This window comes from Pan paniscus, chromosome 6 (assembly GCF_029289425.2).
Source record: "Pan paniscus chromosome 6, NHGRI_mPanPan1-v2.0_pri, whole genome shotgun sequence".
NCBI lineage: Eukaryota > Metazoa > Chordata > Mammalia > Primates > Hominidae > Pan > Pan paniscus.
This window is the reverse complement of record NC_073255.2, coordinates 48335762-48349178: the sequence shown is the minus strand read 5'-3', so window position 1 is coordinate 48349178 and position 13417 is coordinate 48335762. Positions and strand designations below refer to the sequence as shown.

The following is a 13417-nucleotide window of genomic DNA, read 5'->3' as shown; positions in this document are numbered from 1 at the left end:
TATTTCTTGGGTAAAATTTATCTTTCCTAGAGATGAGTATTAAGATCATCCATAAAGAATCTCTTACTTTTAAGGGGGCCAGGTACGGTAGCTCATGCCTGTAATCTCAGCACTTTGGGAGGCCAAGACTGGCAGATCACCTGAGGTCAGGAGTTCAAGACCAGCCTGGTCAACATGGGGAAACCCCGTCTCTACTAAAAATACAAAAATTAGCCAGGCATGGTGGCGTGTGCCTGTAATTCCAGCTACTGGGGAGGCTGAGGCAGGAGAATTGCTTGAACCTGGGAGGCAGAGGTTGGAGTGAGCCGGGATAGCACCACTGCACTCCAGCCTGGGTGACAGAGCACGAGAGCAAGATTCCATCTCAAAAAAAAAAAGCAAAGAAAATAATCTCTTACTTTTAAATTGTGGGAGGGAACAAAAGCCCTTTTTAATGGATTACTTTGCTTTGCTCTCATGGGGCTGTCCTTCAAGAGCAATGCATTCCCTGAGCTTCAGGATAGAAAGGTGGAATCACTCCAGTTACCCCACTCTGCAGTACTACAATATATCTGAATTTAAGGTATCCCAACAGAGACTGAGACCCACATCATATCATACACACACTTAGAAAGGAAATTCTTTGGCGGGTTTATGATGCCTGAAAGCTTCCCAATATCGATATTTCAAATTGTCCCTTTGTTTGTTACTCCAGGAGGTTTTTACACGCTGAGGCAATGCATCATAGTAAGATGGCTGAGAGGTATGCCTTTGTTCTGTTTTTGGACCTCAGGTGCATAGACTTGGTTTAATCATAATCCTTGTGTCACTCATCATTGGTCCATGCATGGCTCTCTTTTATTTATTTTAGTTACTTTAGTTATTTTTAATAATGTTAATAAGCAGCCATGAACCTACCAAACAAAAGCTAGAATGCTGAAAATAACATACTTTAATCATATTACCCCTACCCCCACCAACCTATCCCCTTGCCTTCCTCCACCTGAGGTAACCATCATCCCTGTTTTCTTTTGTATATACTTTTTGTTGCCATCTATATGTACTCATAAAAGGTTATATTTTAAAATTTTAGTTGTTAATTTTATAAAAGCGCGTCATGCTGTTTGTAATATTTTGGGAATGACTTCTTAAACTAATATTGCTAAGATTCAACCATATTATTGCATCTGCCTTTATTTTATAACATGAGTAATTGTGAAAGAGGAGATGTAAAAGAACTTGCTTAAACAAGCAGGCCATCCTCAAAGCTCAGTCTTAGGAAAGCAGACATATGGATATGGAAATTCCTTTAAAAAAATTCCAGGTGTACCCTCTTGGAGAGTCTTCAGGTACCTCCTAGAGGTAAACAGATCCAGGTTGAGGATTATAGGTATATATTACCAGGTGGGGTTGCTTAAGGGAATTTGTAGATATTCTGGGCAAGTTTATTCACCTTTCTAAGCCTCAAGTTTCTCATCTTTAAAATAGATACAACAGTAACGTTCCATTAAGTACTTAATTAGGGTAAGAAGAAAGCATTTATAAACCAAATATTTGTATCTTTAAGCAAAAGTTATTCTCTAGTGTTATCAGTTGTATGAAGTTACTTTAAGATAGAATTGACTAGGAATTGTGGGCAGTTTTGATAGTTGTTATTCGCAACTCTGTTGATAAATGATGAGCCACTCTATGCCAGGATTACCTATTTTGAAAACTCGTCTGTAGCATCAGTTTAATTCTAGAGCATTTGGATAGACAAGCAAGTTAGTAAAAAGTAAGCTTTTACTGTAAAGTTCTTCACAAATGTTATGTTCCAGCCTTACTCTTTTTTTTTTTTTTTTTTTTTTTTTTTTTTTTTTTGAGATAGGGTCTGGCTCTGTCACCCAGGCCAGAGTGCAGTGGCATGATCTTGGCTCTCCGCAGCCTCTGCCTCCTGGGCTGAAGCCATCCTCCCACCTCAGCTTCCCGAGTAGCTGGGACTACAGACATGTGCCACCATGACTGGCTAATTTTTTTGTAGAGACAGGGTTTTTCACCATGTTGCCCATGCTGGTGAACTCCTGAGCTCAAGTGATCCATCCACCTTAGCCTCCCAAAGTGCCAGGATTACAGGCATGAGCCGCTGCGCCTGGCCCTTTACTACTTTTTTATCCCATATCTGGTTTCTGCAAATGGCATGTTTTTCTTTTTTGTGTGACAGGGCCTGGTTCTGTCGCCTAGGCTGGAGTGCAGTTACATGATCTCAGCTCACTGCAACCACCACCACCTGGGCTCAAGCTATTCTCCCACTTCAGCCTCCCAAGTAGCTGGGACTGCAGGTGCACAACACCATGTCCAACTAATTTTTGTATTTTTGGCAAAGACAGGGTTTTGCCATGTTGCCCAGGCTGGTCTTGAACTGGGCTCAAGCAATCCTCCCGTCTTGGCCTCCCTAAGCACTGGGATTATAGGCGTGAGCCACTGTGCCTGGCTGGAAATGGCATATTTTTCTGCCTTCTTTTTCATGTCTTATTCAGTGTATGATGTACTGTCATAAGAACTGACTTTGAAGGGTTGCACCAACAGCAATAGTGGTGTTTTTTTTTTTTTTTTGAGACGGAGTCTCGCTGTGTCACCCAGGCTGGAGTGCAGTGGCGCAATCTCGGCTCACCACAACCTCCACCTCCCGGGTTCACGCCATTCTCCTGCCTCAGCCTCCTGAGTAGCTGGGATTACAGGTGCCCGCCACCACGCCTGGCTAATTTTTGTATTTTTAGTAGAGACGGGGTTTTGCCCAGGCTGATCTCAAACTCCTGACCTCAGATGATCCACCTATGTCGGCCTCCCAAAGTGCTGGGATTACAGGCATGCCCAGCATAGTAGCCTATTTTTATGAATATATATTCTTCATTCATAATTTTGATAAATGATTATTTATTGATTATTCAAAAGCCAAAGAAAAATAGATTATCTGTAAAGGCAAAGCAAGCCCTGAAGGAAGTGGGACAATAAGGATGATTTTTATTGGAAGAGTTTTACAGAGCCATTCTATGAAGTCTTCAAGAACTATTTGGGGTGGGGGCATAACTTTGGTGCTATATAGTGACTGTAGCATTTTTTGTTAAGAGATGCCATTTACAATTTAATTCCTTTTTTTTTTTTTTCAGTCTCCCTTTATGGCAAGATTGTCATGAGTTATGGAGTAAAAAGCGAAGAAGACAGAAGCAGATGGGCATGACTGATGATGTTTCCACAATTAAAGCCCCCAGGAAGGACTTGTCTCTGGGCTTGGATGACAGCAGAACCAACACACCCCAGGGTGTGCTGCCATCTTCACAGCTGAAATCTCAGGGCAGCTCAAATGTGGCACCTGGTCAGTAATGCTTCCATGGGTTGGTTTTCTTCACATTGTTTTGCAGTTAATTCTGATCATATTGCTCTAATGTTAAAGCATCTTGTGGCTAACAATGAAAATTAACATTTATTCACTGAACTAGACATTTCTTTGTGCCAGTACAGAAGTTTCATTGCTATTGGCACCACAATTTTAAGTAATCTTAAGGTAACTTATAAAGAAGCATCAAATTACCTGACTGGCAAGTCCTCGGATTTCTGTATTTCCTTTTTACTCTTAGTGCAGGAGTCAGTAGGTCTTTTACTGACACTACTCTCAGTGAGGCTCAGCATTCAATGTCTATAGATGCTTAAGCAGTAGGAAGAAAGGTATAAGAAGACAGCCAAAAATCATAATGAGAGCTCTTACATACCATTTATAGCGTCCTCATGTCACTCCTAATGTTATAATTTCTCTGGTTATATTAAAGAATCTTAAAGATTGGGGCCAGGCATGCTGGCTCACGCCTGTAATCCTAGCACTTTGGGAGACTGAGGCGGATGGATCACCTGAGATCAGGAGTTCGAGACCAGCCTGGCCAACATCGCGAAACCCCGTCTCTACTAAAAATACAAAAATTAGCTGGGCGTGGTGGCACACACCTGTAATCCCAGCTACTCGGATGCTGAGGAAGAAGAATCGCTTGAACCGGGGAGGTGGAGGTTGCAGTGAGCCGAGATTGCGCCACTGCACTCCAGCCTGTGCGACAGGAGGGAGACTCCATCTCAAAATATATGTGTGTGTGTGTGTGTGTGAGTGAATCCGATATTTGTGCCCAAAATAACTTAAAATATGAGAAGGGAAGGCCAGGCATGGTGGCTCACGTCTGTAATCCCAGCTCTTTGGGAGGCCACGATGGGCAGACCACTTGAGCCCATGAGTTCGAGACCAGCCCGGACAACTTCCTGAAACTCTGTCTCTACTAAAAATACAAAAAAAAAAAATTAGCTGGGCATGGTGGCACACACCTGTAATCCCAGCTACTCAGGAGGCTCAGGCACGATAATTGCTTGAACCCAGGAGGCAGATGTTGCAGTGAGCCAAGATTGCGCCACTGCACTCCAGCCTGGGTGACAGAGCGAGACTGTCTCAAAAAAAAAAAAGGATATCTTATATCTAGTTATTTTAGGGAAACTTAAATTTCTTCCTCTGACTCAGTCTGTCATAGAGTAAGCTTTTTGATGCAAAGTCTGCCTCTTCAATGTTGTCAAGAGTGTTAAAATCATTTAAGGACTTCCACTCCCTCCTTTTGCCTAAAGCATCCAGAAACACCCATCTTTAATTTAACACCATCTTTAGTTTAAGTTTTATGAAAACAGAGACTGATATAAAATAGAGAGAGAGAGAGAGAGTATGTGTGTGTGTGTGTGTAGGTGGTGGCTTATTAAACATGAAAAAATAGACTAGCACTTCTTAAGAGATGAGTATATGTCGATTGATGAGTTAGTTGATTAAAACAGATGTGTGGATCAGACTGAACTTTTGGTGGTTGAAGATAAATATAGATTAACTGAGAAAGCTTTAGGAAGATAACCATTAATGCTTGCCGATGTAGTCTACAAGCTTCTACTTGACCTTGGTTCAACTGCATACTTAAAGTACTCATTCAATGAATACCAAAAGCAGTTGTTATTTGTTGTTTAAAAGTATTCTTTCTTGAAATAGTGAGTTCCCCTTATACATTAAAATATTTGTCCTGCTAACAAAAGGATGTGAAATGGCAATAACAGAAATTTTGGATGGTGATCGGTTTTCCCAGGCAACAGTTGTCATATTTGGCAAGACTCTCAGGTCTTTATTTCTGGTCCTCTTCATGGAACTGATGTCTTAAACTCTACCAAACATAGTAGTTTACTCATTTTAGCTGGTAAAAAATGATTTGCCCTTTCTGGGCTCATTTTGTTGTTAATTTGCTCTAACTTACTTTACAACCCTGTTTTAATGGTGGAGAGTTTTATTTTTTATTTTCCTTTTTTAACTTTAATTTTTTTTTTGAGACAGTCTCTGTCACCCAGGCTGGAGTACAGTGACACGATCTCAGCTCACTGCAATCTCCGCCTCCCAGGTTCAAGTGATTCTCCTGCCTCAGACTCCAGAGTAACTGGGATTACAGGCATGTGCCATCACGCTTAGCTAATTTTTGTATTTTTAATAGAGATGAGGTTTTGCCATGTTGGCCAGGCTGGTCTCGAACTCCTGACCTTGAGTTATCTATAAATAGCTGGGTGTGGTGGCTCATGCCCGTAATCCCAGCACTCTGGGAGGCCGGGGCGGGCTGGTTGCTTATGTTTGGGATTTCGAGACCAGCCTAGGTAACATGGCAAAACCCTGTCTCTACAAAAAATACAAAAATTAGCCTGGCCTATATTCCCAGTTACTTGCGGGGCTGAAGCAGGAAAGATTGCTTGAGCCTAGGAGGTCGAGACTGCAGTGAGCTGAGATTGTGCCACTGGCACTGTGGCCTGGATGATAAAGTGAGACCCTGTCTTAAAAAATCAAAACAGAAAAGAGAAAAATCAGTATTATGATTAAGAAGTGAGAATTCCAGGCTGGGCATGGTGGCTCATGCCTGTAATCCAAGCACTTTGGGAGGCCAAGGTGGGTGGATCACCTGAGGTCAGGAGTTCGAGACCAGCCTGGCCAACATGGCAAAACCCTGTCTCTACTAAAAATAAAACAACTGGCCGGGCATGGTGGCTCACGCCTGTAATCCCAGCACTTTGGGAGGCTGAGGCGGGCGGATCATGAGGTCAGGAGATCGAGACCATCCTGGCTAACACGGTGAAATCCCATCTCTACTAAAAATACAAAAAATTAGCTGGGCGTGGTGGTGGCAGGCGCCTGTAGTCCCAGCTACTCGGGAGGCTGAGGCAGGAGAATGGCATGAACCCAGAAGGCGGAGCTTGCAGTGAGCCGAGATTGTGCCACTGCATTCCAGCCTGGGCCACAGGGCGAGACTCCGTCTCAAAAAAAAAAAATAAATAAAACAATTAGCCAGGCATGGTGGCGCGCGCCTGTAATCCCAGCTCCTAGTGGGGGCTGGGGCAGGAAAATTGCTTGAACATGGGAGGCAGAGATTACATATCATGCCACTGCACTCCAGCCTGGGGAACAGAGCAAGACTCTGTCTCAAAAAAAAAAAAAAGGAGAATTCTGGTTTTTTGAAAAAAGGATGAATCCTCTGAGTCATTTTCTTCTCCGTCATCAGTAAGTATGCTGAAATAAGAAAACGCCCCTTCAGCAAAAGAGGCACCTCAATTAAAGACCACATCCTGAATTCACATGGAGAGACTACCTGTGGTAATAGGGAAATGAAAATAAGGAAAAATGACTTGATTTGTAGCAAACAAGCATGCTCACGGATCATAAGAAGAACTTGCAGAAGTATCTCAAAATATATAAAGAGAATATAAAAGCATTAAACACCAGTTTTTCATCATCTTAGAGTTCCTCTTCTATCAATCTGTCATCTGTGATTATGGGAATTGCTTATCATTGCAGTCTTATAGTTACCATATATGGTATTATATGCATTTGAGCCTTGTCGTTATATGTGATTCAGATAAGCTTGCGGGAGGGAGGACCTGTGTAAATTATCCCAAGTCTAAACTGAAAGTTGGAAAAACAACTGAATCCTTATTACTGGTGATGAGTTAATACTATCATATGCATATATTAATAATAAGCATATTTCTGTAGGCATTCCTAACTTACCCAAAGTTACAAAAAAAAAAAAGGTAATTTGAAGACGCAGGCATTTTATCAGAATCTGAAAAATGTCATGATTTCAATATAGTGCAAAGATAACCTTAGATTTTGCATAATAAACTTTATTTTAGAGAAAGTACGGTGTAGTTAAGAGCTCAGATTGTGGAATCAGAATATCAGATTCAGATCTCACCTCTGCCACTTACAGAATATTTGCCCTTGGGCAAGTTGCTTGGTCTCTTTCGGTGTCAGTTTCTTCTTCTCAGTAAGAGGAGGCTAATAATAGAGTCTGCCTTCTAAGGTGGTTGTAAGGAATAAAGGATATTAAATGCTTAGAAGGTATGTGACACTCCCTTAGCTGTCATCATTATCATTATTCATTTCCCATTCACAATGTGCTGTTTCCTGGTTAAATCCGTAACATGAGGTTTTAGTAGTGGTCTTGATTTTCCTTTTGAAGTATTTACCCCTAAAGATTTATTCAAAATTGACTGCAGTTCTTTTTATGTACAGGTACATTTTAAATGTACATGATATTTAACTAGACTTGAGGTTCTCTTTTTACAGTATTTCTTAAATACTCTTCCTCAAATATATATTTTCATATGGTAATACAGAGCCATTTTGGTGTGGGAGTGGGAGGAGCTGTGAATTATGACAGTTCTAATTAATATAATTTTGTCTTTAGTAAAAACAGGCCCTGGACAGCACTTAAACCACAGTGAATTGGCAATTCTACTAAACCTACTACAATCTAAAACAAGTGTTAATATGGCTGATTTTGTCCAAGTGTTGAACATTAAGGTAAACTCTGAGACTCAACAGCAGCTAAATAAAATAAACCTTCCTGCTGGAATTTTGGCAACAGGTGAAAAACAGACAGATCCATCAACACCACAACAGGAGTCTTCGAAACCGTTGGGAGGAATTCAGCCTTCTTCTCAGACCATCCAGCCTAAAGTGGAGACTGATGCTGCCCAGGCGGCTGTGCAGAGTGCATTTGCAGTTCTGTTGACTCAGTTAATAAAGGCTCAGCAGTCAAAGCAGAAAGATGTGCTACTAGAAGAGAGGGAAAATGGATCGGGACATGAAGTGTCATTACAACTCAGGCCACCTCCAGAACCTAGCACTCCGGTGTCGGGTAAGTGTGCAGATACCAGACCACTAACACAGCTGCATTACATTGTCTACTCAGTGTTGCTGACTATATATAATGTGTATAGTTCAGTGACATTGCCAAAAGATGTCCTGAAGAATCTCAGGTAACTGGCAATAGGTTGGTTTTTCAGTCTGTTTACTTCCAGGAATGGATTCTTTAACAAATTATCCATGTGAGATAGAACTCATTATGAATGATAAAGATATTTCTAAGGTAAACCTATGGTTAAGAAATAATATTTAACTCCAAATACGAAAGGATGCTTGACTAAGGCATAATTTATGTACACAGTAGCTTTTGTTCCTCAAGCAATGAAGTATACGTGAATTCTGCACCTAGCCGTAATTAGCTTTAAAAAGCCAATTACGGCTGGGTGCAGTGGCTCACACCTGTAATCCCAGCACTTTGAGAAGCTGAAATGGGAAGATTGCCTGAACCCAGGAATTCAGTACCTATCTGTGCAACATAGTGAGACCCTGTCTCTAAAACAATTTTTTTTAATTAACTGGGCATGGTAGCACATGCCTGTGATTCCAGCTACTTGGAAGGCTGAGGTGGGTGGATCACTTGAGCCCAGGAGGTCAAGGCTGCAGTGAGCTGTGATCACTCCACTGCACTCCAGTCTGGGTGACAGAGTGAGACCGTGTCACAAAAAAAAAAAAAAAAAAATTTTTTTTTTTTTTTTAAAGAGAAGCCATATACAGTAAAATTTACCAGTTACCATAGTACTTGTAAACTTTTTGCTTTTTTCATTTAACATTTTGCCAGAGATGGAACTTCTAATCATCTTTAGAACTACCTACAGGAAACACTGAGTATTTTGAATATTTAGTTTTCCATGGTAACTTTTGACCTTGTTTTTGCTCTGTTTCACCTAGGACAAGATGACCTCATCCAGCATCAAGATATGAGGATCTTGGAGCTAACGCCAGAACCAGACCGGCCTCGAATTCTGCCTCCTGACCAACGACCTCCCGAGCCTCCTGAACCACCACCAGTCACTGAGGAAGATCTAGATTACCGGACAGAAAACCAGCATGTACCCACCACCAGTTCTTCATTAACTGACCCTCATGCCGGAGTGAAGGCAGCCCTGTTACAGCTGCTTGCTCAGCATCAGCCCCAGGATGACCCCAAAAGAGAAGGTGGGATTGATTATCAAGCAGGAGACACTTACGTGTCCACTTCAGACTACAAGGACAACTTTGGATCCTCTTCTTTCTCTTCTGCTCCTTATGTTAGCAATGATGGTCTAGGAAGCAGTTCTGCTCCACCACTAGAACGACGTAGTTTCATTGGAAATTCAGATATTCAGTCTTTGGATAACTACAGTACTGCTTCATCTCATTCTGGTGGTCCACCTCAGCCTTCTGCCTTTTCTGAGTCATTTCCCAGTTCAGTAGCTGGATATGGAGACATTTACCTCAATGCTGGTCCCATGTTGTTTAGTGGAGACAAGGACCATAGATTTGAATATAGCCATGGTCCTATTGCAGTCCTGGCAAACAGCAGTGACCCTTCCACGGGGCCAGAGAGTACTCATCCTTTGCCAGCAAAGATGCACAACTATAACTATGGTGGTAACTTACAGGAAAATCCGAGTGGCCCCAGCCTCATGCATGGACAGACCTGGACTTCTCCTGCCCAAGGACCTGGATATTCACAAGGATACAGGGGACATATTAGCACATCAACTGGCAGAGGCAGAGGCAGAGGGTTACCATACTGAGTATCTGTTTTTCCTCAGGCACATCATTTTTATCTGGAAAGACTTTTCTAGCTGCAATTTAAGGCAGCAATCCAAGAGACTTGAATAATAATAATTCAACAACAGCTTTATTTTTATGTGGAGAAGGGTCTTGCATACAATAGTTTAAAAAAGACAAAAAAAACCTTTGCTTAAATTCATGCTGTTCTAAAAACTAGATCTATCGATTGTACATCTTCACAAATTCTAGTTAACAATTTTATTTTGTATTCTTGCAGTTTTAAGTGGATGCTAATTTTAGGGACATAAGCCTTTTATGGCCCTCTTGCAGATCTTCTGAACTATGCACATTTGTGCTTTTTTTGTAAGTTTGGACCAACTTTTATGTAACAAACAGCCCCTCCCCACCTCCAGTTTTACAACAATCAGAAAGGGCACTGATTTATTTGGTATTTTTCTTTTTACAAAGCTACCTTTAGTCAAAGGTCACTGTCAGTCTTTGCACCTGCTTTCAGTGTTATTGTGAAAGGTGTACTTTGTGCTCATTTCAGAAAATAAAACACAACCTTTCTCTTGATGCAACAGTTTTATAAAAAAAAAATGGTCAACGTTATTTTTGTTTTGTTTTGCAGATTATCATAGCCTAGCAAAATGCATTTAAATGAAATAGTGGGTTTTATATGAAAACTATGGGTGGGGTGGGGAGGGAAAGTAAGTGCCTTAACAGGTAAGCTTAAGGTCTGAAAAAAATAGTTAACTTTTACCCCCATTTGTCTTTTAAAGGGAATCAATGCATTAAAAAGGCAAGAAACTCTGAAGTTTCAGGGGCTGCCTGTTCAGTTCCTGTTAGGTCCATTCCCTCTGCTTGTCACACTTTCTCCTTTTCTGCCTGTCTTTGGGCTGTGTTGCCTTTCACTACCACCTTCTCTTGATAGGGGAGTGAGACCAAAGAAAGGGAGTAGAACTGCAATCAGTACGTATTGTTTGAGAAGTTCTAAAAAGTTTTGTCATTTAAATGGTTGAAAGTAATAGCTCCAGGAGAATTTTAGAGTACCATTTTCTTTCAGGCTGCCATATTATCCCTGTTTCCATTTGCCATGAATAATTGGAGGGCCATGGTATAGAAGCAAGAGTTAATAACAGAACTTGCCTAAATGTGTTAAAGTTCATGGGGGAGGGGTGGCAAATACCGTATTTTAAGTTATGCAATTGCCCTTTTAAGAAAGTCAATTCTATTCACTTGTTAACTAGAAACATTGCCTAGATTGAATTTATTGAAGCAAAAAGAAAAGGCAATGAGAGAGAACTTTTATCTTCCTTCCTGTCACCTTCTGTAAAGTTGATTATGACTTCTGCCAGACTTAGAGCAACAACTTTAGTTCATTTTAACATTTTTTTTTAATGAAGAGCATCAAAGAATGGAGTAGTCCTTATTTAAACTATAATGGTGTCAGGTCTCACTGTGTGCACACTCTCACACATACACACACAATTATAATAATTCTAGAAAGGAACCAAAGGTAAATAACCAGTGTTTCCATTATCACTAAATGGAAAAACTGACTGGAAGTTAGAGTTGTGCCAATTAATCATTTTGTTCATCAACTGTTCTGGTAACTTATTTTTTTTTATCGGAATCTTAAATTGGAACAACTGTTACAGAATGTATATTGCTCCAGTTCTAAAGCCAGTTAACCCTGTGCCCTCTAACTTATGAACCTTCATTTCAAAACAGTATGTGGGAAGCCCTGTAGTTTGATAAGAGTAAAATTATTTTAAAGAGGATAATTTACCATTTTACTACTATAAAATAAGTTGATATCAGTTGACCATTTTATTTTTTGATGGACTCTTTGTTGGGAGAAAGAAATGAATGGAAGAAAAAATATTTTGCTTTTATTTGAATATTGATTACTAACAACTTATAAACTACATTGCAGGAAATGAAGAAATATTTTGAAATTAGCAAAATAGCAACAGTATTCAAGTATCTGAAATTTTAATATGGTGAGTCTTAGAGCTTTAGACTTTCCTATAAGTGACAGTATCTAAGTTATTCTTAATAGTCACACTTGATAATTCTGCTGACCATAAGCAGCTAACCTACAGTTGAAGATATTTATGTGACATGAATAGCCTGTGTTTTAAAAATTAAATATTTTATATAAAATTGAACTGTGTTTGGATAGTTTTTCTAATCAAACATTTCAGTTACATATTTATGTTGGGAGAGTGGCTGGGAAGACAGGGAAATTGTTGCTTTGAAATTGAAAATTTGAACTAGAACTTCTAATATTATCCTTACACAGCATTACTGTGAGACATGCTAGTCTTTTATATGTCACTTAGAAGAAAAAATGTTGCCAATTAAGCCACAATACAATGCTAAGACGTCATCAATTGTAAGCTGCATCCCAGATTCAGACATATTATATGAAAATATCTGTCTTATAATTGATGAAATATGATAGTAAAAAATTTTAATGCTTCCCTTCATAGCATTTAATATTTTAATTCAGTGAATTTGGATTAATAGAACAAAGTTGGGAAATCACTAGTTCTGTAGGTTATAACAGCAGTCATCGCTGAAAATTTGAGTGAAATCTAAAGAACACAAAATATTGCTTAAATTTTTTGGAAAAAAGCAGGTAAGTCAGACTGCAAGTTAAGAAGACAAAAATATAAAAGATTTGACCTGCCAAAAGAAGAAAGTATTTATCTTCTCCCACGTGAAATTCCCTTTTGTATTTACTGACACAGCAGGTTTTTCTGCATGCAACTCAGTATGTTTCCTATGTCTTCATTATTTGTTGGAGAGTTGCAAGTCATTTGTGAAACCTTAAAATGCCAATTTTAAGGAGTTGTCATTTGTGGCATGTGAAATAAGGTAATAATTCTAGCTGTGATTCAGAGCTTTATTCTGTCAGCAAATACATAGTCAGTGCCTACAACATGCCAGGTACTAATCTAGTCCTTGGGGTACATCAATAACCATCAACAGTGTTAAATCATACTTTCAGTGTGCTGACAGTGAGCAAGATTTTTCAAATGTCTGGAGAAGTTAGTGGTATTTGCTACCCTCAGCTGTATCTAAATTGCACTTAAGTGAATGTAGGGCATGAAAATTTGAGTATCTTTTTGAAATTTTAAATTGAAATTTGGATAGAGATGGTTATGGAGAGAAATCAAACAACTGGAATAGCTGTTTGATATCACTTAAAAGTGATAAAATTTTAAGTTGAATCTGGTCAGTTTGCAATGGCCTATTTGTAAGAAATATCAAGACTTCTTGAGAAAAATGAAAAGTGAATACATAAATGCTTAAAATCTGGTACTTCTGAGTTAAGGTTTTGCTCTTTGAGCTTAATCCAATTTGGGATGATTTTTCATCCTAGGGCTTTTTGTTTTCCTTTTTTATTTTAATTTTTTCTTTTTTTAGGGGAAGGGGACTTGCTTTCTTTTCCAAAAAGGTGAATCCTTCCTGTAGGAC

General features: G+C 39.6%; 1 protein-coding gene across 4 annotated transcripts in view; it reads left to right on the top strand.

Moving 5' to 3' along the window:
* Positions 1-12102, top strand: part of CDK13 (cyclin dependent kinase 13) — a 146665-nt gene extending 134563 nt beyond the window's left edge. Inside the window, exons 12-15 of one of the 4 annotated variants that reach the window (XM_034963997.3) lie at positions 695-742; positions 3126-3331; positions 7929-8201; positions 9098-12102. In XM_034963997.3, the coding sequence (XP_034819888.1) occupies positions 695-742; positions 3126-3331; positions 7929-8201; positions 9098-9948 (1378 nt within the window). In that variant the 3' untranslated portion in view covers positions 9949-12102. Of the gene's footprint in view, positions 1-694; positions 743-3125; positions 3332-7748; positions 8202-9097 lie in introns of all 4 variants that reach the window. The other 3 variants (XM_034963996.3, XM_003808700.7, XM_003808701.7) reach the window with 3 other exon arrangements.
* The last annotated feature ends 1315 nt before the right edge of the window (positions 12103-13417 follow it).